This window comes from Ictalurus furcatus, chromosome 17 (genome assembly GCF_023375685.1).
Source record: "Ictalurus furcatus strain D&B chromosome 17, Billie_1.0, whole genome shotgun sequence".
NCBI lineage: Eukaryota > Metazoa > Chordata > Actinopteri > Siluriformes > Ictaluridae > Ictalurus > Ictalurus furcatus.
Genome location: NC_071271.1, coordinates 10,169,118 through 10,191,343, shown reverse-complemented (window position 1 = coordinate 10,191,343; position 22,226 = coordinate 10,169,118). Strand labels below are relative to the sequence as shown.

At 40.8% G+C, this 22,226-nt stretch overlaps 1 protein-coding gene across 1 annotated transcript in view; it reads right to left on the bottom strand.

Annotated features, from left to right (window-relative positions):
• The window catches only part of cbl (Cbl proto-oncogene, E3 ubiquitin protein ligase), a 54,400-nt gene extending 41,267 nt beyond the window's left edge, over positions 1-13,133 (bottom strand). The window contains exon 1 of the mRNA XM_053647766.1: positions 12,127-13,133. Within this exon, the coding sequence (XP_053503741.1) occupies positions 12,127-12,273 (147 nt within the window). The 5' untranslated portion in view covers positions 12,274-13,133. The remainder of the gene's footprint in view (positions 1-12,126) is intronic.
• Between the last annotated feature and the right edge of the window lie 9,093 nt (positions 13,134-22,226).

Below are 22,226 nucleotides of genomic sequence, written 5' to 3'. Positions count from 1 at the left end.
TCATTGCTTTCAGCCTTTAAATCTGGTACTACTCTATGGCTTCGTCTAAAATATATACAATAAAATATTTCTCTTAGAATATCTCGCTCATCTATGTGAAACCACACTGCACAAAGATAGAAACCTCAAAACTATTCATAATTAATCGTGTAATTCTGTGTGGTCTGCAAGTAAAAATGAGCAGAAGTGCATAGCAGGACCAGACCAGAGTCTATGACGGTAACGCGGTGGGAAAGCAACTACTGTAAATTATGGGAACGCAATAATCAAGGACTGTAAAACAACCCTGGCTTCACTTGAACCCCCTAAAGAGAAAATGTGTAACTAGTCCTAGCCAAAGTTCTCGTCTTAGAGATGTAGGTGGCTTCATGTGGTGTCAGCATTTGGGCATGCTTTAAAAAGGTTTTGCACAAACACAACCAGAAAAACATCCAGCAATCAGAGAAGTGGCTAACACTTCTGCCTATTCTTTGCACAGGAAAGAAGGTTGTGAGAAGAAGTTGGTACATGATATCAAAATGTGCTACATGAAGACGAAAGAGTTTCAAAAGTCCTCCACACACTTTAGATATTTGTAAACCAGATGAAATTCTCAAATACTATTCTGGTACATCCAACTGTCAGAAAACCATAGTGTAAGAAAACGAAACTGCTGTTTGACACTGGTCTCGTTATCAGCTAATAACCTCCTTGTGTGACAGATCTTTCGACCAACATACAAGCGGCGTGACCTGTGCCTGCATGATTTTATGCACTGTGCTGCTGCCACATGATTGGCTGATTAGATCACTGCATAAATTAGCAGATGTACAGTTGTTCCTATTAAAGTGACCAGTGAAAGTGTTTGTGTGTATGACGCATCAATAAAGAAATATTATATACATACACACATATATACATACATAATATATATATATACACATACATAATATATATATACATACACATTATATATATATATATATATATATATATATATATATATATATATATATATATATATATATATATATATATATATATGTATGTATGTATGTATGTATGTATGTATGTATGTGTGTGTGTGTGTGTATATATATATATATATATAAAATAAAAATATAAAATCAACTGATGTGAAGAGGAGTTCCTGTTACCACCCCACCATTTATTTTCTGATAAGAGCACACCCAAAGTGGTTTAATTCCTCTTATACATAGCAATTTTACATTTGCAGCAAAGAGGAGAAAACAAGTAGACCTCGGTGACAAAAGCGTCTACGGGGATGCCGCCATGGCCAAGTCTAGTCCTTCTTGCTACTAATTTATATGACAGAAATGTGCTTAAAATATCCTTATACTAGAAACAGGAAGGAAGCTATTGAAGCGTCTGAAGAAAAATTATTTTAGCCATTTGACCATGTTTAGATCAATTCCACAATCTAGTCAGTTCATCTGTTAGTTACAACGATAAAATGGTGTCCTTGATACGTCATGTTAACAACAATCTCGGATGGACACACAAATGTCTGGACAATCCTAAAACAATGTCTCCACCACTAAGTGACAGAGACCTAAATAAACCACACAACATTAGGATCGCGTCGTTTTTTTGACTGTTGCGACCCAAAATCTCTAAATTCTGGAGAGACTGATATTAGCAGGAAAGCTTCCCAAATTCAACTGAGGACACGTACTAGCATACAGCTCATGTGTGTGTAAAAAGTAAGAAACTAGCATTAAAGCAAAAGCTAAAAACCATGAAAAACTGTTCCCTTAGCTTTAGACTATTATTTACCACACATGAGTATACTGGACTCTGGAGCTCACCTTGGTTGTGTTCATTCCTTCACCACCCCCCCACACAACTGGGTCTAATTTTTCTGAAAATGAACTGAGACAGACAAGCGCTTCAAATGTTCAAACTGGGATTCGCTTAGTGTCTGCGGAAAATGAGCACAGAATCTGTTCATAGTAGAAAAACGTCCATGTTTCTTCCACAGAGATCAAAATTAAAACCATCTCTCTTATCCTAAAACCTGAAAACAACATGACAATTGTGTGTATATTACTCACTCCTGTCAAGTAGGTATCTGCTACATAATTTAACTCGAAATGATGACAAGCTAATTATGTACAGGCTTGCCACAATAATAATGCTATTGACTTATCATATGATATATGGACATAACCGCAATCATTTTTGCCGACCTCGAAATTGCCCACTGTGTTTACAATTTTTTTTTGTTTACATAAGAATGAATGTCACCAACATTTTATGCATTCGTGCTGCTTCCATCCTCTCGTCTGATCTAGAGTTGTGAAATTAAAATTTGAACTTCGATTATTCATTGAAATGAAGATTAAAATGCACATTCGATTGTAAAAACTGTGCACTCGAATTTAAAATGTGTAACAAGCACTAGCATTGATTTTAATGAAAACATATTGTTGAAAAAAATGACTCGTGAGATATTAACAGTGCACTAAATGTATTTTGAAGAAAAAAAAAACTCTAGACAGAATAGTTCTAGTGTTTCAAATAATCCAGTTTTGTCAGTAATGTCAGAGATTAAGCGCTTAAGCTGCGTGATGCAACTAATCAAGGGCTCATTATTGCACCAGGTGTGCTTGAGCTGGAACACATGAAATACCTGAACTGGCTAGAGGTAAAAAATGTATGAAATACCTTGACAGGGCAGAAAAAGGAAGCGATCAACAGCTGCAACCAGATTTCTGAGAGGGCAGATTGTGAAAAACCCTCGAGTGACTGCAAAAGACCTGCAGCAAGACTTGATGGCAACAGGCACTGAGGTTTCAGTGAGCACAGTAAAGCACGTACTAAAAATGCAGAAGGTTTCCATGCCAGAACTCCAAGACGTACACCACTACTGACCCAAAAGCACAAGAAAAGTCAGCTCAAAATCATAGAAATAAGCCACAGAAGTTTTGGGAATCTGTTCTGTGGAGCGATGAAACAAAACTGGAACTTTTCAGCACAATGGATCAGCGGTATGTCTGGAGGAAGAAGAATGAAGAAAGAACACTCTGTCCACAGTCAAGCATGGTGGTGGCTCGGTGATGGTCTGAACTGCTTTGCATCATGTGGCACTGGAACCCTGCAGTGTGTGGAAAGCGAGATGGATTCATTGAAGTATCAGAAAATCCTAGGAGAAAACGTCATGCCGTCTGTGAGGAAGCTGAAGCTTGGGGGTCATTGGACCTTCCAACAGGACAATGATCCAGAGCAAACCTCAAATTCCTCCAAGGCCTGGTTGCAGAAGAAGTCCTGGAAGATCCTACAGGGCCATCACAGTCACCTGACTTCAATCCTATAGAAAATCTCTGGTGGGATTTGAAGAAGGTGGTTGCACCACGCAAACCCAAGAATATTACTGAACTGGAGGCCATTGCTCATGAGGAATGGGCTAAGAATCCTCAGGAACGCTGCCAGAAGCTGGTGTCTGGACATGCATCTCATTTGCAGCAGCTCATAACAGAAAAAGGATGCTCTACTAAGTACTAAAAATGCTTGCCATGAAGAGGTTGAATAATTTTGAGACTGGAGAAATCATTATTGTTATTAATAACAACAATAATATAAGTTGCATTTTCAGTTGAATTTGGGGAAATCTCTTGAAGCGTTCGTTTTGTTTAACTATTTCAATTGCTTTTGTTTGATTTGTTCATTGCAAACAGCTGAAAGTCTGTAAATTGTGACAATAAACCTGATTTACAATTGGGGTTGTATAATTTTGATTGCAACTGTGTACACACACACACACACGCACACACACACACTTAAGTTATAAATATATAGTGTGTGAATATTTGGTTTCATTTTCGCATTTTCTCCTCAACTAAATGCAGTTGACTGATATTCAATGCCATTTTAATAGAGAATAAAATTAATAAATAATGACATGATGAAATATTGCCTCAATTTAAAGGATAAAAACCTAGTTTTTGACCTTCCAAGTCCAATATCGGAATACTCTTAAAAATGCAAAGTTCATTGCTCTTTTTTAAAGGATGCATTTGCATTATTGTGCTGTTACATCATCAGCATAACAGTGGCACAAAATGGTCTTAAAATGACAATAATATAGTTTATCGCAATTACTTCTGCGACAGTATATCGTCCAACAAAAGTAGTTACTATGACAGGCTTAATAAAGTTCGTTAGTACAGTCTTAGGCTAACATTTTGTCTCAGTGCATGTAAAGAGCCTTTATTTCCGCTTGAGACAGCGTTTAAACACATAATGGTTTCCACATCTATTCATGTTCCTGAGTTTTGGAAAGAATATGAAGAGAAGATAAAGCTAAATAATATGCCAAGTACAAACTTCCTAGCAACAGCCAGACCACATGCTCAGTGCAGTGCAACAGGTGACAGGGTTCAGAAGAAGAGCAGCGAGCAACACGGCTTCAAGCTGCTTTCCACAATCAAGAAATGTATGAACCGATTTCAAATGAATGTGCAAAGTCTATAGGGAATTTCTCACCTTTCTCTGTTTGTGAATAAACACATAAAATTTAAAAACCTAGTGACCGTTAAATGAAAAACTTACACAACCTACTAGTCAAAACTGTCATAGCAATTTGTCTGCCCTAAGCAATGTTTTTAGGAACTACACAACTACACAAGATGCAATCAACTTCCTCAGTTTACTTGCTTGTTGCTCAGCCCTACCAAGCCTTTCTGATCTACTGCTTGCACAATAGCTGTGCATCACCACCATCTGTACTATTATGTAGGTAGGAAAGTGAGATCTGCTCGAATCTCACAGTTGTAGCAGCTGAAGGACTGCACGACGGCGGTAGGGAGGAAGTAAGCAGGGCCTTCGAGCAGCTTTTATCTGCAGAGTAAACCTCCGTCTTCAGTCCAACAGCAGCTGTGATTGGGTTTTGGGGATAAATGGCGTCACTGTGAGGACACAACAGACCCCATCTCATGCTCATCTTCATCCTTCTGGCTCGTGCACTCCCAAAACACGAGTTAGTACAGTCCTGACAAGCAGGAGATAACGCCGCGGTCACGACACGTCCTCTGAATTATCAGTAAGCATGCATGCAAGTTCACGGAGACGCAGACACACTATCTCTCTCGTGCATATACGTATGTGTATACACATACTCCCATACAGTGTGGCCTCCACTTATTGCCTGGATTTTTTTTTTTTTTTTTTTTAAAGTCTGAGAACACCAGTGTAAGCATTCCCACTCCATTTCCATTTGCTAGCCACCAAAACAGTGTTCTGACACTTTAAGAACATCTTTAACAATTAAAACACCCAGTACAAAAACATGTTTAAACCACTACAAGTTACAGTGACGTGGCAAACCGACTGATAAACTCTGATGCCACCAACTGCTTTATCAGTCCCTCCAGGGTTTTGCGATTGCAGAAATGAACGCAAAATCAAACAAACCGCAATATTCAGAGGAGCTTCCAATTTTTCAAAATTTCTGCAGATTTGGGCCAAGACGCGTAATGTGACGTCATCTCAACGCACATTCAGCCAAAGCCCTCTTCGATTCACGTGCATCAAACATAAGTACAGCTAAAAGGTCTCATTTACTAACAAACTTCACTGTGAAAGACCGTGCAAAACGATTTTGTGCAATTGCAAATTCAAGTTTTCCACCAAAAAAAAAAAAAAGAAGCACAAAAAACTCAGCAAGCTGCATTGCACATTCTTTTAAAAAATGCCGCAGCAAAATCAAACATTATTGGCCGCAACAATTACCAAAAAACAAAAACAAAATCCTGTACGGACTGCGTGACTTACATTAAGTAAGGAACACACACGGGGCACGCTGTTAAAGGAAAATTATCAACGACTTGGGGGCACAATGCAGCGTTGACACAAAGCCCCATCCCAACGTCGATTATTTTCCAAAGAGTGCATCCTTCCTGATGTTTGATTCCTTTTAAACTGCTGCAATTTTCCAACACTAAGTCTAATTGTTTGGCTTATTAAATGAATGACACCTCATCCGTTTAAAGTTATATCCACTAAAACAAGTTAGTCCCTCTAATCACTAACTTTATAGCAGCTATAAATGATAACGAGTAACCCCTCTCACGAGCATCCATTTCCTTCTATAATGAAGTTCATTTATTAAAAAAACAAAACAAAACAAAAAAATTCCAGCCTGTTATGACCCAGAGAAAGCTCAGTGCAAAGACTTCTATCCTGAAGAGGTGTCAGAAAACTTAGTTACAGCTTTACCTTTGACCTCTACAAAACTGACAATGGAGACTCCTTCCATGGATATTAAAGCACACTGATTATGGTTTTGAAACATACCTAATTTTGTTATAAAGGTCTCATACAATAGATTTACATGTATCCAAGATCAAAAAACACTTTAATGTGCTCATAATTTAAATTGCAACATTACCTTCCCCCCCCCAATGTCACAAACAACTCATTAAATGAGTTAAAATTTCAGAGGGCATACTCTGCTCTGATTGGTCAGATGTCCCAATCGGTTGTGATTGGTCTACTGGTGTCAGTGCGTGTCAAAAAGGAAACGCCCACTACCATAACGACTTTCAGCTCCGTCTGTTAGCGAGCAGCCAATGAAGACCAGAGGCGGGGCTTTTTGTTACAAACCTACATAGGTTAGTACAGGAAGTAAGTCTGGAATTACTAACGACTCATTCCAGCTGTTCAGAATCGGTTCTGTCTTTTGGGAGACAATAACTCTGTTTGTCGTGCGCTTTGTTTTTGACTTTTTACATTCACAGCTCTATAACACACTACATGAAAGGTAAAATTTGAAAAACCATAATAGGTGCACTTTAAATAATTTCCACATCAAAGAGTATCTGTTTTTTATTTGTTAAATAACAACTTTTAATCTGGTTCTTTCTTTATTTATTTTTTAGATGATGTAATGTATCAGTCATCTGTCCATTATAAATCCCTGAGAAATGATTACACTGCACTAATATAAACCGGTCATTTGAATTACAGCGGTATAACTATCATATCGTCCTTATAATGTAGTGGTGCACAATTCTGCCCCAAAAGCTCTATTACATGCAAACATTGGCTTACTTCAATGTCAGCAGGTTTTAAATATTGAAATCAGCCCTACTAGCACAGAATAAAGACACCACCCAGTCTGGCAGCGATTATAAATGTTGACAGCAGTCTGGTTCTAACACAGAGATGCACAACTTGGTCAAAACATCTATTTGGGGATTGAAACTAACATGCTTCATTAACTGTGGGGGATCCAGGGGCTATCCTGGGATCACAGCGCACGAGATGGGAATACACCCTGGATGGGACGCCAGTTCATCTCAGAGCACCATGCAGACACGTCTACACACTCATTCACACCACCTCGGGGCAAGTAGCCAATCCACGTACTGCAAGGAACCTGAAAGATCTGGGAGAAACTGGTGAAAAACTTGGAATCGAACCGGGAGTGCTAGAGCTGTGAGGTGACGAGAATACCCACCAGACCCTGAGACAAAGAGCCTCAGGCATTTTATACAGCTTTATGTGCTCTTTTATTAGGTGTAAATATCACAGATATGGAGATGCCAGGTTTTGCTGTATACTATAGGAAAAATTAGGCTTTGTTTACTAGTAACTTTTTTTTTATGGCCAACTTGCATTCAAATGTGTGCAAATGGTTGTGGTGGTTGTTTAACTGAATAAATGAACACCGCTTCAGCAGAATGGAAACATTAAGACGTCTGTTGGATGATGTGTTAGACCATGCCTTCCTCTTGAGAAAATGTTCAAACCAAATAGAAAACCATTTCTTGCCATTTCACATTTGTGGTGTTTAGATCATTAAACACACATCCTTTGCCAAGTGTGAAGTGAGGGGGGAAAGAAAAAATAAAAAAAGAACTGGAAGGAAATGAATAACCCTACTGTATTTCTCATCTAATGATTAGCCTAAAGAGATCAAAGAGCAGCCATTCCTTAACAAAGATATGAACAACAGGAAACAAACAGTAATTTCTTAAGCCAGTCTTCCCATCAGATTTCCCGACAGTATCTAATCTTGATATATGGCAAATGTTTATGCTGAGCTTCCTCCACTAACAACAAAAAGCTGCAACACACTGCAGTCCGAAGTGCTTCTGGCTCACTAGGCTTCAGTTACCGGTGGTTAACTGTGATGGAGGATTGGCTTTGAGCCAATATATTTATTTATATATATTTTTATATATTTTTATATTTTATATATATATATATATATATATATATATAAATAATAAGGCTCAAAGCCAATCCTCCATCACAGTTAACCACCGCAGTCCATCTCTGAGACCTCCGTATGAACTGTTCGAGTTCTCAAGAAGCTATTTTTATACCCTCTTTCTTTACATCCAACAATGAGCATCTCTAATATAGACGACACAACCGGTTTATAAACCAGGAATTTGTGTAATAAGGCTTTGGAGTCACTGAAATTGTCCCAAAGGAAAAAACCATCAACTAGGGATGTGCCGGTCGTTAACCCACTGGTTAATCGACGTGCGCCAACAATGGTAATACCAGTATCACGGGCTTATGCACGCATTTACCTTTCACTTTCCAATTAGGAGCAATTGCATAAATGGTGGGTTCATTATTATTCTTAATGAAAAACACAATTACAAAACAGTACAAATGACAAACTCACTTATATTAAACATAGAACTTTTGAAACCAAATCCTCTGCCATCGTCTTGTCAGTCAGCTCACCTCACTCTCGTCACGTGATAAACAAAATCTGACTCCTGCTGATCTGTGCTGCGACTCGGCTCACGCTGAATTGAACAGACGCGTTCAGTTTTTAATTGTAGCGGCCATTCTCTAACTGAACTAAATGATTTTTATTACAATAAAAAGGCAAAACAACAGTGGGGGCGGTGCGGTGGTGGGCAAGTCATGTAATCGGTGTGCGGCCTGAACACCGGTAACACCAGCTATAGCAGCAAGCCTACCATCAACCATAATCAAAGGACAGGTTGACCAACCCCTTGATGATCCCCCGTTATAGTGTACTCTTTCATTTAGAAGCCTTCAAGGGAAAATCCCCTGTAAAACACTGATATGATAAGCAACTTTGGTAGTAATTTGTTGTTACAGTCGTACAATTTCCTGCAATGTTCAATGACGCACACTATACGGCCAAACATTTGTAAACCATCACAACCATATGTGGCTCTTCTCCAAACTGTAGCCACAAAGTTGGTAACACAAAATTGTACAGGATATTTTTGTATGCCATAGCATTACAATTTCCCTTCATTGGAACTAAGAAGCCAAAATCTGTTCCAGCATGACAATGCCTCTGTGCACAAAGCGAGCTCCATGAAGACACGGTTTGCCAAGGCTGTACTGGAAGAACTCAAGTTTCCTGCACAGAGCCCTGACCTCAACCCCAGTGAACATCTTTTGGGATGAATTGGAGCACCGAAGGCCTCCTTGCCCAAGATCAGTTCCTGGTCTGACTAATACACTTGTGGCTGAATGAGCAAATCTCCACAGCCAAAACCTTCCCAGAAGAGTGGTCACATAGTGTAGTAACTTGTAGTCCAACACAAAAGTAGTAGATACAGCAAGCCGACACGGCTATACAACAGAGTCGAGCTGAGTTACAGCAGAGATCTACAACCCGACCAGCATGAAGGTGTTGATGTTGGTATGAACATGAAATTGACATTTTCTGGTTGAACAGAGTGTACAGATAAGGAGCTGCAAGAACTTGACCAGGACTAAAGTGCTGCTGCATCGGTCTCTTTAGGTAGGGATGAAGCAAGGGCTTCAAAATTCTTTGGAACTCTTTAACCAAGGTGAAAATAGATCAACATGTTGAAAAATGTTTATTTAAAAAAAGTAACTATCAGAATAACTACAGAATAACTATCAGACCTCTGTGAAAGATCAACAGTTAATTAAAGAGTCTTTAAGGGTCCATTGGTTGTTCTCCTGGTGGAACAATTACAGGTTTAATATACATTCCTGGAACAAAGAGCTATCCTATCTGAACTGGTTTCAAGCAGAACCCTTAATTATCCAGTGAGCGCTTGCAGAGTGTGCTTATATCAGCAGAAGTGCTCTATTATAAAGGTCTCTTCCTGAACTAACACAGCAGCCTGTAGTCAGTCTGGGTGTGATACAAGCATGATTGAGGAACTTTTCCTCTTTTCTGAGCTGCTCGTGATGTTAGTTCTGCTTTTCGTCTGAAGACCTTATAAAGCTGAATCGGCATGTTAAAGAGACATACTGCACGTAGTGCTGTGAGAAAACTATTCGAAGCACGACAGAACACAAAAAAACACTTGGTGTGTTTGTTCTCGGGGCATGGGTGAACAGTGTCTTCTGCCAGCACTCACACACACTTATTTTATCTTTGCTTGTGTATTAGTGAGGATCTCATCGGAAACACAAGGTCAGCATGTAACCACAATTCTTTCCATGATCTGCAGTTCTGCGCTGTGCGTCAAAAGCCACTGAGGTGTATTGAAACGTGGGAAGAAAACTATCACACAGCATTCATTGGTCTAATCACTATAAACACATCTGTGTCATATAACTTACACCTACTTGTTTGGCAACCACCTTTATCCAGAGTCACTTTTCTTTCAAAAGAACATGCATCACCCAGTGCAAAAAAAAAAAGAAAAGAAAAAAGATCCAACGTAACCGGAAACAAGAGTAAGCTGTTTATATATAGTTCATACCTAAAATATTACTGTAATTACAGGATCAGCTGAGCAGGTCTTCATGTAATTGCTATGTACAGGTAGACCGCTCTGCCTTAATAGCCGAGAGAACCTGGTCACATGATCTACTACATTTTATAACATTTTGTTGTAACCCAGTGACTGCGGTATGATTTATTATGTGCGCTTATTTTTGGAGCAAAGGGAGTGTTAGTCTCGATGAAATGGCTTGAGAGCTATGATTTGATTCCATATGTTGAAGTATTTCCTTTTCGAGAAAGCAAGCCACTAGAGTGACCGTGTTTGAATGATTTATACAACGGTCAATAGCGTTCGGGGAAACACCACACCCCTGGTAAAGCTAAACAAACCTGACAGTAGCTTAGTGAACTAGCTAAATATGGAGTTTAACGAACCGCTCCAACTAACCCTTTCACCCATGTGTGCTGATTTTAACTATGATGATATTATACATGACAAGATAGCTTTCTTTTTTTTTCCCAGATCCTCAGGGTCATTCACTGGGAACCATTTGATGCATCCAATTTCAAATATTAGGCTTTGTGATGAAATTCATGAAAGTCTGAGCTAGTGAAGCATTCCTCCAACTTGCACAACCTCAACCATACGAATAAATAAACTCCAACCATTTACACCCCATTTCAACAGAGGGATGGAAAGGGGGTTACAGTGTACAGGATGACATTCTGTCCAAAAAAATTAAAATAAAATAATGCACTGAAAATGCAGCAACTGTAGAGCAAGCCCCGCCCTCAGAGGCGGGACATACACTAGGGAGCATTTTAATTGGATGAACACAAGACTCATACAGGATGAGTCATCAAGACAAAAAAAGGTTTGTGTTTTCCTGAAAGTGACTATATAGTGAGAATGTTTATTAAATTTCTTTTAAATATTTTGTAGAGGACTCTACTAGACAGGTTAAAAAAAAAGTTCGGGCGGTGGGTACAAAACAAAACAATCAATCATTTTGAGGTTCAGGGGCACTTTAAACATGCAATCACAGAACAACGGTCTAAGAGTGTCAGGTGTTTGTGAGAAGTCATCCTGCTGCTTTGCTCCTCATCGGGTAAAAGTGGAACAAGCTAGACATCAGGAGCCGCGTTTTCGCAAAAGAAAACAGACCCAGCAACTATCTAACTACAGCCATCAAAGCTATCAGAGCTAGTATATTCCTGTGTGATCGCATTTGCTGATTGATTTCTGGGAAAAAAAACAACCATTCCCAAGCCTAGCTATCTGGAGATCACTAGCTAATGAGCTAACATCTAGCTGATTGTGTTTGAAATCAAGTCAGGAGCTCATCACACAGGCCAACCGAGCTAGCTGAACTAGCCAACAAGCTAGCACCTATGAAGACCGGGCCATGTCTCGATCAGGCTCACGCCTAGCTTTCTCCACAGCTACACTGTCACTCGGAAGGACAGGCGCTTACCTTGTCCATGAGTTTCCAACATTTCTCCACGGTCTTTTTGTCCACGGCTCCGGGCTGGTGATGGGAGTGGTGGAGGTGATGGTGAGGCTGAAACGCGTCCTTCATCATGCCAATGAGCCCGCCGCCTTTCTTCAGATTTCCTGCCATGTTTCAGCTCCTCAGAGTCGGACAGCGTGACTGGCGGTGGTGCCGGGGAGGGCAGACGCCTGTCCCTTGTTTTGTGAGTCCAAGCAGCGGTTTTGACTTCCAAACAAAATACCCCCCGGTGAGGACAGCGCCCGAGTGCACTTCGAGCGAGGGTCCTTCGTCGGGGGGAGAAGAAAAAAGCTCTAGCGACTCGAGGGTGCCATTAAATCCCCTCGGCAGCAGTGAACCGCGCTGTCATTGGCGTTGGTGCACAAGTACAACCGCCAAGAGGGAAAAACAATAACAATACAATACCGAGTTCTAATGATATCTGCTCTCGTCGCTACTTTTCATCAAGAAACAAACGCGTCTTTTCAACGCAACCCTGTGCGCACTGGTTCCCGTTTCCCCCCCGCTCTGTCTCCCGCAACGGGAAGTTCAGTTCACAGTTAAAGCGCACAGCAGGAGGGGAGGCTGAATCAGCCGGGTAATAACAAGCAGCTCCAAGAGGACGACTTTAAACAGAAACGAGCCGTATTTACTGCACACTACAAAAACAACTGATAAACCCGGCTAAAGATGGACAAATGATAAAGAAATATATTTAGAGCCACAAACGCCACCTTCTAGCTCCCCCCCCTCCCAAGTTGGTTAGTAACACTCTTCCTGTTCCTCCTCTTCCGCCTCTCAGGGCTCGTCGCCTGTACTGTACTGCGCGAGGAACCGCCCCCTCGCACACAAACCACGCCCGCTTCCACATCACGCAGCCTTCAAGCACGCTTCCCCTCACTCACAGCTGTGACAGAACAGCAAACCACAAAGTTGATACATAGTGCATTCTCAGGACGAACTTAACGAACACATTCATTGGGTGTGACTCCAGTTCATTGCAGTGCACAATTGCACACACTTTTTGCACAGTGGGCAGTTGCACTTGCACAGCGGCAGGTGTAGGTCAGGTGGTAGAGCGGGTTGTCCACTAATCGTAGGGTTGGCGGTTCGATTCCCGGCCCACGTGACTCCACATGCTGAAGTGTCCTTGGGCAAGACACTGAACCCCAAGTTGCTCCCGATGACAAGTTAGTGTCTTGCATGGCAGCTCTGCTACCATTGGTGTATGGGTGAATGAGACACAGTGTAAAGTGCTTTGGATAAAAGTGCTATATAAGTGTGCCATTTACCATTTACTTTCATGCATTCATTCACAACCAGGGGCAAGATCTTTAAAGTTTCCAGTCGACATAGCAGCGTGTTTTGAGGGATGGGAGGAAACCGGAGAACCCGAATAAAACCCACATAGAAATAGGGAGAACATGCAATACACAGAGACAGCATCATGAGATTAGCACTGAATCATGAATGCTGGAGCCTTGAGGCAGCAACATTACCCCCTGGGCTAATAGAACTGTGAATCCTAGAGCTGTAAGCCATGCTGTCAAAAAATAAAATCATCATCATCATCATCATTAAGAGACTGGCATCCCATCCAGGGTGTATCTTGCCAGTAATCTGGGGATAGTTTCCAGAGCAATGAATGAATCATCATCAATATCACCATTATCATGATCAAAGCATTCTTTAACTAGCTGGAAACATACAAGATGCATGCTCTTTCCTATGTGTGTGTTTTTTTTACAGCTCTGTAATGTAAAAAATTAGGCTGATATACCTCACAATACCAGTAAATAATAAAAAATTGCAACTTGACAGTCTTGTCAGTAAGTTAGGCTAATAGCGGTATAGTATGTTGTGTGATTTAAATCTAAAATCTGAGGAATATATTTTTAAGAATCTGAAAGTGAATCCATTGTAGTTTTGCTTTGAATGGATTATGCTGCCTACAGACGATCAGACAATAGCGCTTTCCCTGATTTCAAATGTTTGTATATCAGCCATAACATTAAAACCACCTGCCTAATATTGTGCAGGTCCCCCTTGTGCTGCCAAAACAGTTCCGACACATCAAGGCATGGACTCCACAAGACCTCTGAAGGTGTGATGTGGTATCTGGCACCAAGACTTTATCAGCAGATCCTATAAGTTGCGAGGTGGGGCCTCCATGGTTTGGACTTGTTTGTCCAGCACATCCCACAGATGCTCTATCAAATTGAGATCTGGGGAATTTGGAGGCTAAGTCAACACCTTGAACTCTTGTCATTTTCCTTAACCATTCCTGAACAAGTTTTTGGCATGTGACAGGGAGCATTATCCTGCTGACAGAGGCTACAGCCATTAGGGAATAACATTGCCATGAAGGGGTGTACTTGGTCTGCAGCAATGTTTATGTAGGTGGTATATGTCAAAGTAACATTCACATGAATGCCAGGACCCAAAGTTCCTAGCAGAACATTGCCCAGAGTATCACACTGCCTCCTCCAGCTTGCCTTTTTCTCATAGAGCATCCTGGTGCCATCTCTTCCCCAGGTAAGTGACACACATGCACCCGGTCATCCACATGATATAAAAGAAAGCATCATTTCTTAGACCAGACCACCTTCTTCCATTGCTGCATGGCCCAGTTCTGCTGCTCACGTGCACATTGTAGGTGCTTTCGGCGGTGGAGAGGGGTCAGCATGGGCACTCTGACTGGTCTGTGGCTACGCATTGTGTTCTGACACCTTTCTATCATAGCCAGCATTAACTTTTTCAGCAATTTGTGCTACAGTAGCTCTTCTGTGGGATCGGACCAGATGGGCTAGCCTTCACTCCCCACGTGCATCAGTGAGCCTTGGGGGCCCATGACTGTGTCACCAGTTCACTAGTTGTCCTTCCTTGGCCCACTTTTGGTAGGTACTAACCACTGCATACTGGGAACACACCACAAGACCTGCTGTTTTGAAGATGCTCTGACCCAGTCTGACCCAATCACAATTTGGCCCTTGTCAAAGTCGCTCTGATACTTACACTTGCCCATTTTTCCTGCTTACAACACATCAACTTTGAAAACTGACTGTTCACTTACTGCCTAATATATCCTACACTTTGACATGTGCCACTGTCATGAGATAATCAATGTTATTCACTTCACCTGTCAGTGCTTTTAATGTTATGGCTGATTGGTGGATTAATAATATAAAGTTGTGTTCTCATTCACTCACCTTCAGTGAGTGTTTTATCCTGGCAAGGCTGCAGTGGATCCAGAGACTATCTGGGGAATGCTGGGCAATGATTTGGGAATACACAGTAGATGGGACCCCAATCCATCACACTCAAAAATTCACAATTTATCTTAGGTAATCCACATACTCACGTGTTTCTGGGAGATAGAAGGAGACTCCGGACCCTGGCAATGCTACAAATTGCACCTCCATGCCTCCTATGTTGGGTTCTCTATGTAAAAAATAAAATAAATAATAATAATAATTTAAATATTTGAGATGTCACACATTATTTTCATGTCATGTAGAAGATCTGTCACCATATGCTACTGCTTGCTATCCCCTTGATACACAACTTTCTTTTCATTTGCTTTTAAGCCTGTCTTAACATGACAATACTGTATACAGAAATCTCTTTCAGCTCTCACAGTCTGTGAATGTGTTTGTAAAAATTAAATGTTAAATGAACCCTTACAAAATGGCATAATGATACCATTATTCAGCGTGATGGGACATTAATGACCTCAAGCTCATCACAGAAGTCATTGGTCTGTAACGTAGATACTGGTCAACACAGAACGCTGCACAAATCTAATGAGCTTGGTTTTCTGCCTATAAAATTAAATAGTGAATTAACGTAAATATATCAATCACATATTTGTGGTGCCTTGGGTCAGCATTCTTATAAATGAGCCTGTGGATTGTGTGGTGGCTCAGGATGATGATGTAATGCACACACACAACACCTTCTTGTCCCATTACTCTATCCACCTGAGCCCTAAAAGCTCCATCCTCATCAGCAGAATGATTTGTCCCTGGACAAAGAAAAGGTGATCAATAATGACACATTAATCATCAAAATTACCTGGACCAATCTAATGCTTGAACATTAGATTACCATTATCATATAATTACAGAGGAGATTATAAATGGAAAAATACAAAATAGAAAAATTATTACATTGTCTGCAGCCAAGTTTTCATCACAAATATTATTACTATTATTTTGGTTATTGAGCTGTGTCTGTAAATTATAGATTCCAACATTATATTACTTTAATCATCATCTTCTTGCTACGACATAGCAGTGTTAGACAGGCTTAAGTACAACCTCCATCGTGTTAATTCTCTGTCATATAAAATAAAAACAACAAAATTCAACAAAAACAACAAAAAACATTTTATTGACAGAATGAGACATGGAGAATGAAAAACCTTGTGCGGGTTGAAGATTTTTATGTCCTCTGTCCCTGGGGAGCAATGTTTGAAGCGAGACTTCTGTGAGGGTATTGTTAACACTGGTCAGGCAATTGTACATTGTTGCCAGTGCACAGGTGATTTATCTCCTATACATTTACGAAATAAAAAAGGGAAAAGAGATCACTTCTAAACACATGTTTTGTATTTGCTGCCCTAACTTGTTTACAAAAAATGTGTAGATTTTTAACACAGTGTCATGACAGTATTCATATATAATTTGAAGTGTGTAGTATCTATCAATTGATCAGTCTGTGAAATACCAGTCTGTACAGGATTTTACAGAGGCTTTTTTTTGTGATTGTTGCAGCCAAAAATGCATGTGCAACGCAGCTTGAAGTACATGAATTGAAAAAGCTTTGAGTGAATGCACGTTGTGATGACATCACATGACACGTCTTGGCCCAAATCTGTGGTAATTTTGAACAATTGCAAGCTCCACCAAATATTGCAGAGTTTGCTTGATTTTGCAGTAATTTCTGCGAACGCAAAATCCTGGAGAAACTGATATACTATATATATGTGTATATATATGTGTATATATATATGTGTATATATATGTACCTTGGTGTCCTCCCCAAGTCCAAAGACATGCGCTGTAGGCTGAATGGCATCTCTAAATTGTCCATAGTGTGTGAATGGTTGTGTGAGTGTGTGTGCAATTGTGCCCTATGATGGGTTGGTGTCATGGATATGCCAGAAGGAATCCATTTCCCAGCAGCCACTGCACCCCACTGCATCACTGTCATATGACCACCTGCACCTGATTCACATTCATGTTAACCATCACTTGTGTGTATAGTCACAGTTTGAACTGCACTCCTTGTCTTGCTTTGATTGTCTTTCTTTGCCGTTGTTTCTGTTGCTGTGATTATGGTCTTTGTTTTATGTTTATTCTTAGCCTTAGAATTTTTGCCATCGGTTCTATAGATACTGTTTTGTGTTTTGTTTATATTTATATTAAATCTAATCTGCATTTGCATCCGTCTCTGCCTTCAAACCCTGACAGAAAGCAACACCTTAAAAATGGATGCAGAAGATTTTTTCTTGACCCAAGAGGCAATTTTGGAGTCCCTGAAGTTGCATCCAGAAAGGAGGGAATCGTGGATCAGGTCCACTGAAGCATGGCTGAAAGCCATGTGTAAGATCTTTCCAAACCCTACCTACCCTACTAAGGATCTTGCTCAGCCTGCTGAGTCAATGGAGAAAATCGTTCAGCCTCTCTGCTCAACTAAGGATGCTGCTCAGCATCCTTGTTCAGCTGAGGACGTTGCTCCATCTCCCCTTTTGGCCGAGAGCTCTGCTTTACCTCCCTTTTTTGCCTTGGACATCACTACACCAGGCTTCACTCTGGATGTCATTCTTCTGCCTTTCTGCTCAGCTGAGAATGCTGTTCTGCCTCCATGTTCAGCTGAAGATGTCACTCCGTTTCTCTGCTTCGCGCCGCATGTCGCTCCCCCTTCTTGCTCCACGGAGGACATCAATCCCACCTCATGCTTTGCGGAGAGCATCGCTCCCCCCTCTGGCCTCGTGGAGAACTTCGATCCCCACTATGACCTCGTGGTGAGTGGAGCTTCCCCCTCTAGCTCCATGGTAAACGTTGCTCCCCCACTCGAGCTCCGCCTTGAGCTTCATTCCTTCTGCTGGCTACAAGGTGGCAATCGCGCCACGCCCAAGCCAGGCCAGAGATATCGCATCATCTCTCATCTGTACCCCAGAAAACACAAGTGTCCTCTTTATGGCTCCGTGAGAGATGACACTCAAGTGAACTTTGGAACATTTAAGGACCTCTGGTCTGGGTATCCAGGACCCCCTCCCAAACTTATTACGTGCGTCGGGAGCCATGCATTAAGTGGGGGGGGGGGGGATGTGTTCTGTCAAACCATCCCCTTCACAGTGCGTTGAGACAATATAGACACACGTCCTCTTCCAGGTTGATTCATAACATTTCCAGTTGACTGGAACTTCTTAATTATTGCCCTGATAATGGAAATGAGAATTTGCAATGCTCTAGCTATATTCTTATACCCACTTCCCATTTTGTGAAGCTCAACAACCTTTTGCCACACATCACAGCTATATTGTTATGAATTACTAATCGAATTTGGGCTATCTGTTACCTCATATTTATACCCCTGTGAAACAGTGAATCTCCTGTTCCTAGTCACCCAGGTGTACAAAAAATGTAAAATCAATGGGAATATACTTCTAATATATTTTTCTCATACGAATTCATGGGGTGCCAATAATTGTTGCACACCTATATTTAACAAAGATATTTTTTTATAAACCTGTGCTGTGTTTGCAATTGTTTGATATCCATGAGAGTGTTTTTGTGACTTTTTTTTTTTAAACAAAAGATCAAAACGTTAAACAATAAAGACAATTTTTCACAGGCTTATCTGCTCATATTTACCAAGGGTGCCAATATTAGTGGAGGGCACTTATTTATAAAATGAACATTGTTGGCACAAAGGCTTTTAAGCAAATGTTACAGCTAACCCTCTGTATTTTGTATAACATCACAGTCTGTTGTGTGTTCTTCCTCACTTGACCATCTTGAGTATCAGTAGAACATGTGAAGTTATGCAAGGATCCTTTCTGATACAGCGCTCAGTGTAGATGTCTTTGATAGCAGGAAAACGTGACCCAGTAGGGGACTGAGCACCCACTGCAGTACTTTTCTGTCTGAGATGGAGCAGTTTATATACCAGACTGTGATGCTACAGGTCATGATGGTTTCTATGACATACCTGTAGAAACAGTTAAGGATAGGTGTGCACATACCAGCCCTTTTCAGTCTTCTTAGGAAGTAGTGGTGCTGTTGTGCCGTCTTCAATATGGATGAGGTGGTGAGAGATGGTTGGATGTTTTCTGTCATGTGCATGCCCAAGAACTTGAAATAGCTCACAGTTTCCACTGCTGCACCACCAATGTGTAGAGGGGCATGAGATATTCAACTCCTTCAGAAGTCAACCATAATGTCTTTAGTCTTGCTGACATTGAGAGAAGGATTGTTGACTACACCACACCACTCTACACATTGGTGGTGTAGCAGTCAAAATTGTGAACAATGAAGTAAAGTTCTTGAGCATGCACATCACAGAAAACAGAGAAACATAGTTGATGTTGTACCAGACCTCAAGCTGTCTCACTTCCTCTCTGTAGGCTGTCTTATTATTGTTGGGGAAGAGCCCCATGACAGTTGTTTCTGATGCTCTGAAATGTCAGATAATAGACCTGATGCAGGCACTTATGTAGTGAATGACATCACTGCAGTCACTGCTATAGATAATTTTACCTACTGTACATTATGCCTATATTAGCTAGCAATTCAAGTTGTACCTTACCTAAGACTATGTGGTCGTCTGTTATGTTGTGTTCATGGTGCCTTGTAACATGTAATTTTTAATAGTAAGTTGTAATAATATCATTTCCCACCTTGGAATGTTCGATGTGCGAAGTGGGAAAAAAACATGGACACCTCCACTAAAACGTGTCTTTTGCTTGCTCTGTCAAAGCACGTAAAGCTCTTTTTAAAAAAAGCTACTTTAACTGCACATTTACAGTTACAGGCCTGAGTGGCTATTGGTACTGTTCTACTGTAGTGAATTTCAAACCTTCATGCAACATTGTGGACTGAAATTACAGCACAGCAACAACAGCAAACAAATGCGAGTAGCGTTAGCAACAAGCTAAGTGGCTAACGTTAGTGATAACTAATGTTGATGATTACCTTCTCAAAACAGTGATTAGTTTGGTCAATGTTATAGATTTAAACAAGTACTGTGTCTGTATATTAACTGATCTAAAAGTCAATACTGCTATAAACTCATTCAAAAGTAGAGAAGTCTTTACATTATTCACAGAGTGATTGGTCATGTTTGACATTACTTCATAAATAGGGAAGGAACTGGTAGTTGAGAAGAATACCCAAAGTTGACCACGAGTTGACACTTCAAATTGAGGGGGTGTTTTCTGTGGGTTTTAGCGGTTGTAGGTGTGGAATAACAAGTTGCAACTTTAACTTGAAAGCAGCATAAAACTATGGGTGTCCGCTGACTACTGGAAAACAGCTATCCAGGGTCCTAGGTTCAGTCCTGAGCTCAGGTGTCTGTCTGTGTAGAATTGCTGTGCGTGTTCTCTCCATGTCTACTGTGGGTTCTGTAGTTTCCTCCCACCTCCTAAAAATTGGCTGCAGATGTGAATGAGTGTGTGAATGGAATGTGTGTGGGCAAGATGCCCTGTGATGGACTGGGATTTAATCTGGGGTGAATTTGAGATCCCGAAGCCCAGTGTTTCTCCAATAGGACCAAATGTACCATTACCCTCATCTAGGACAGAAGAATGAATGAATAAATGAATGAATGAATATAGAAGTAATAACCATAAGCCATTTGGCTTAACAAATAACAAGGAAGCATTGATGAAATTCAGATGATTGAGAGAATAACTTTTATTGTGATGAGAAAGTTTCAGAGAGTTTGACCATGAACCTTATACTAAAACATCCATCCATCCATTGTCTAATTCTCAATCTTAGTCATGCGGAGCCTGGAACCTATCCCAGGGGACTCGGGGTACAAGGTGGGGGACACCCTGTATGGGTTGCCTTCACAGGGCAATCGCAATCACGCACACACTCACACACCCCAGACAATTTAGAGATGCCAATCAGCCTACAAATGCATGTCTTTGGACTAGGGGAGGAAACTGGAGTACCAGGAGGAAACCCCAAAGCACTGGGAGATCATAGAAACTCCACGCACACTGGGTGGAAGTGGGAATTGTGCCCTTAACCCTGGAGGTGCGAGGCAGATGTGATGACCACTAAGCCACCATGTTCCCCATCCTAAAACATTAGAGTACAGAAAAATACACTTGAAATGGCCCTTAAAATAGTATCATTTTTAAAGTAAATAACTCATTAGAGTATGAATGGGTGTGTGAGTGTATGTGAGTGTGCCCTGCGATGGACTGGCACCCTGTCCAGGGTGTACCCTGCCTTGTGCCCGATGCTCCCTGGGATAGGCTCCAGGTTCCCCCGCGACCCTGAAGAAGGAGTAAGCGTAGAAGATGGATGGATGGATGGATGGATAACTCATTAGACTCATTAAACTCATAGAAAGCCATCTTTCTACCTTATTTTGAAACTATTTAAGGTTTGAAAGTGAGCCCCTTCCTTTGTGTTCAGTAATTGCTTTATCCTGGCCAGAGTCACGATGGATCAGGAACCTATCCTAGGAACACTGAGCAAGAAACACCAGTCCCTCACAGGGCAGTGAAGAAGATAATATAATATACCTTTTCCATGTTTTTTCAATAGTAATAAAATTTCTCAGCTGTATCAAAAAATGGGCTGAAATATTTATGACAGCGTAAGTATTTGAATGTGACTTTAATGAGAAACATTAAACTTTCCTGACCTCTGACTATAAAATGTAGTCTGACAGATTCATACAGCAGACTGATGAGAGAAATGTTATAAAGGGCACTGTTTTACCACTCGTCCCGCTTATCCAGTGCATGTTACATGCAAATTGAGTGCAAAAAATCTATTAACATAAACACTTGATCTCCCATAGTCCTGGTTAGATTAGTGTCAAAGAGGTCATTCAGT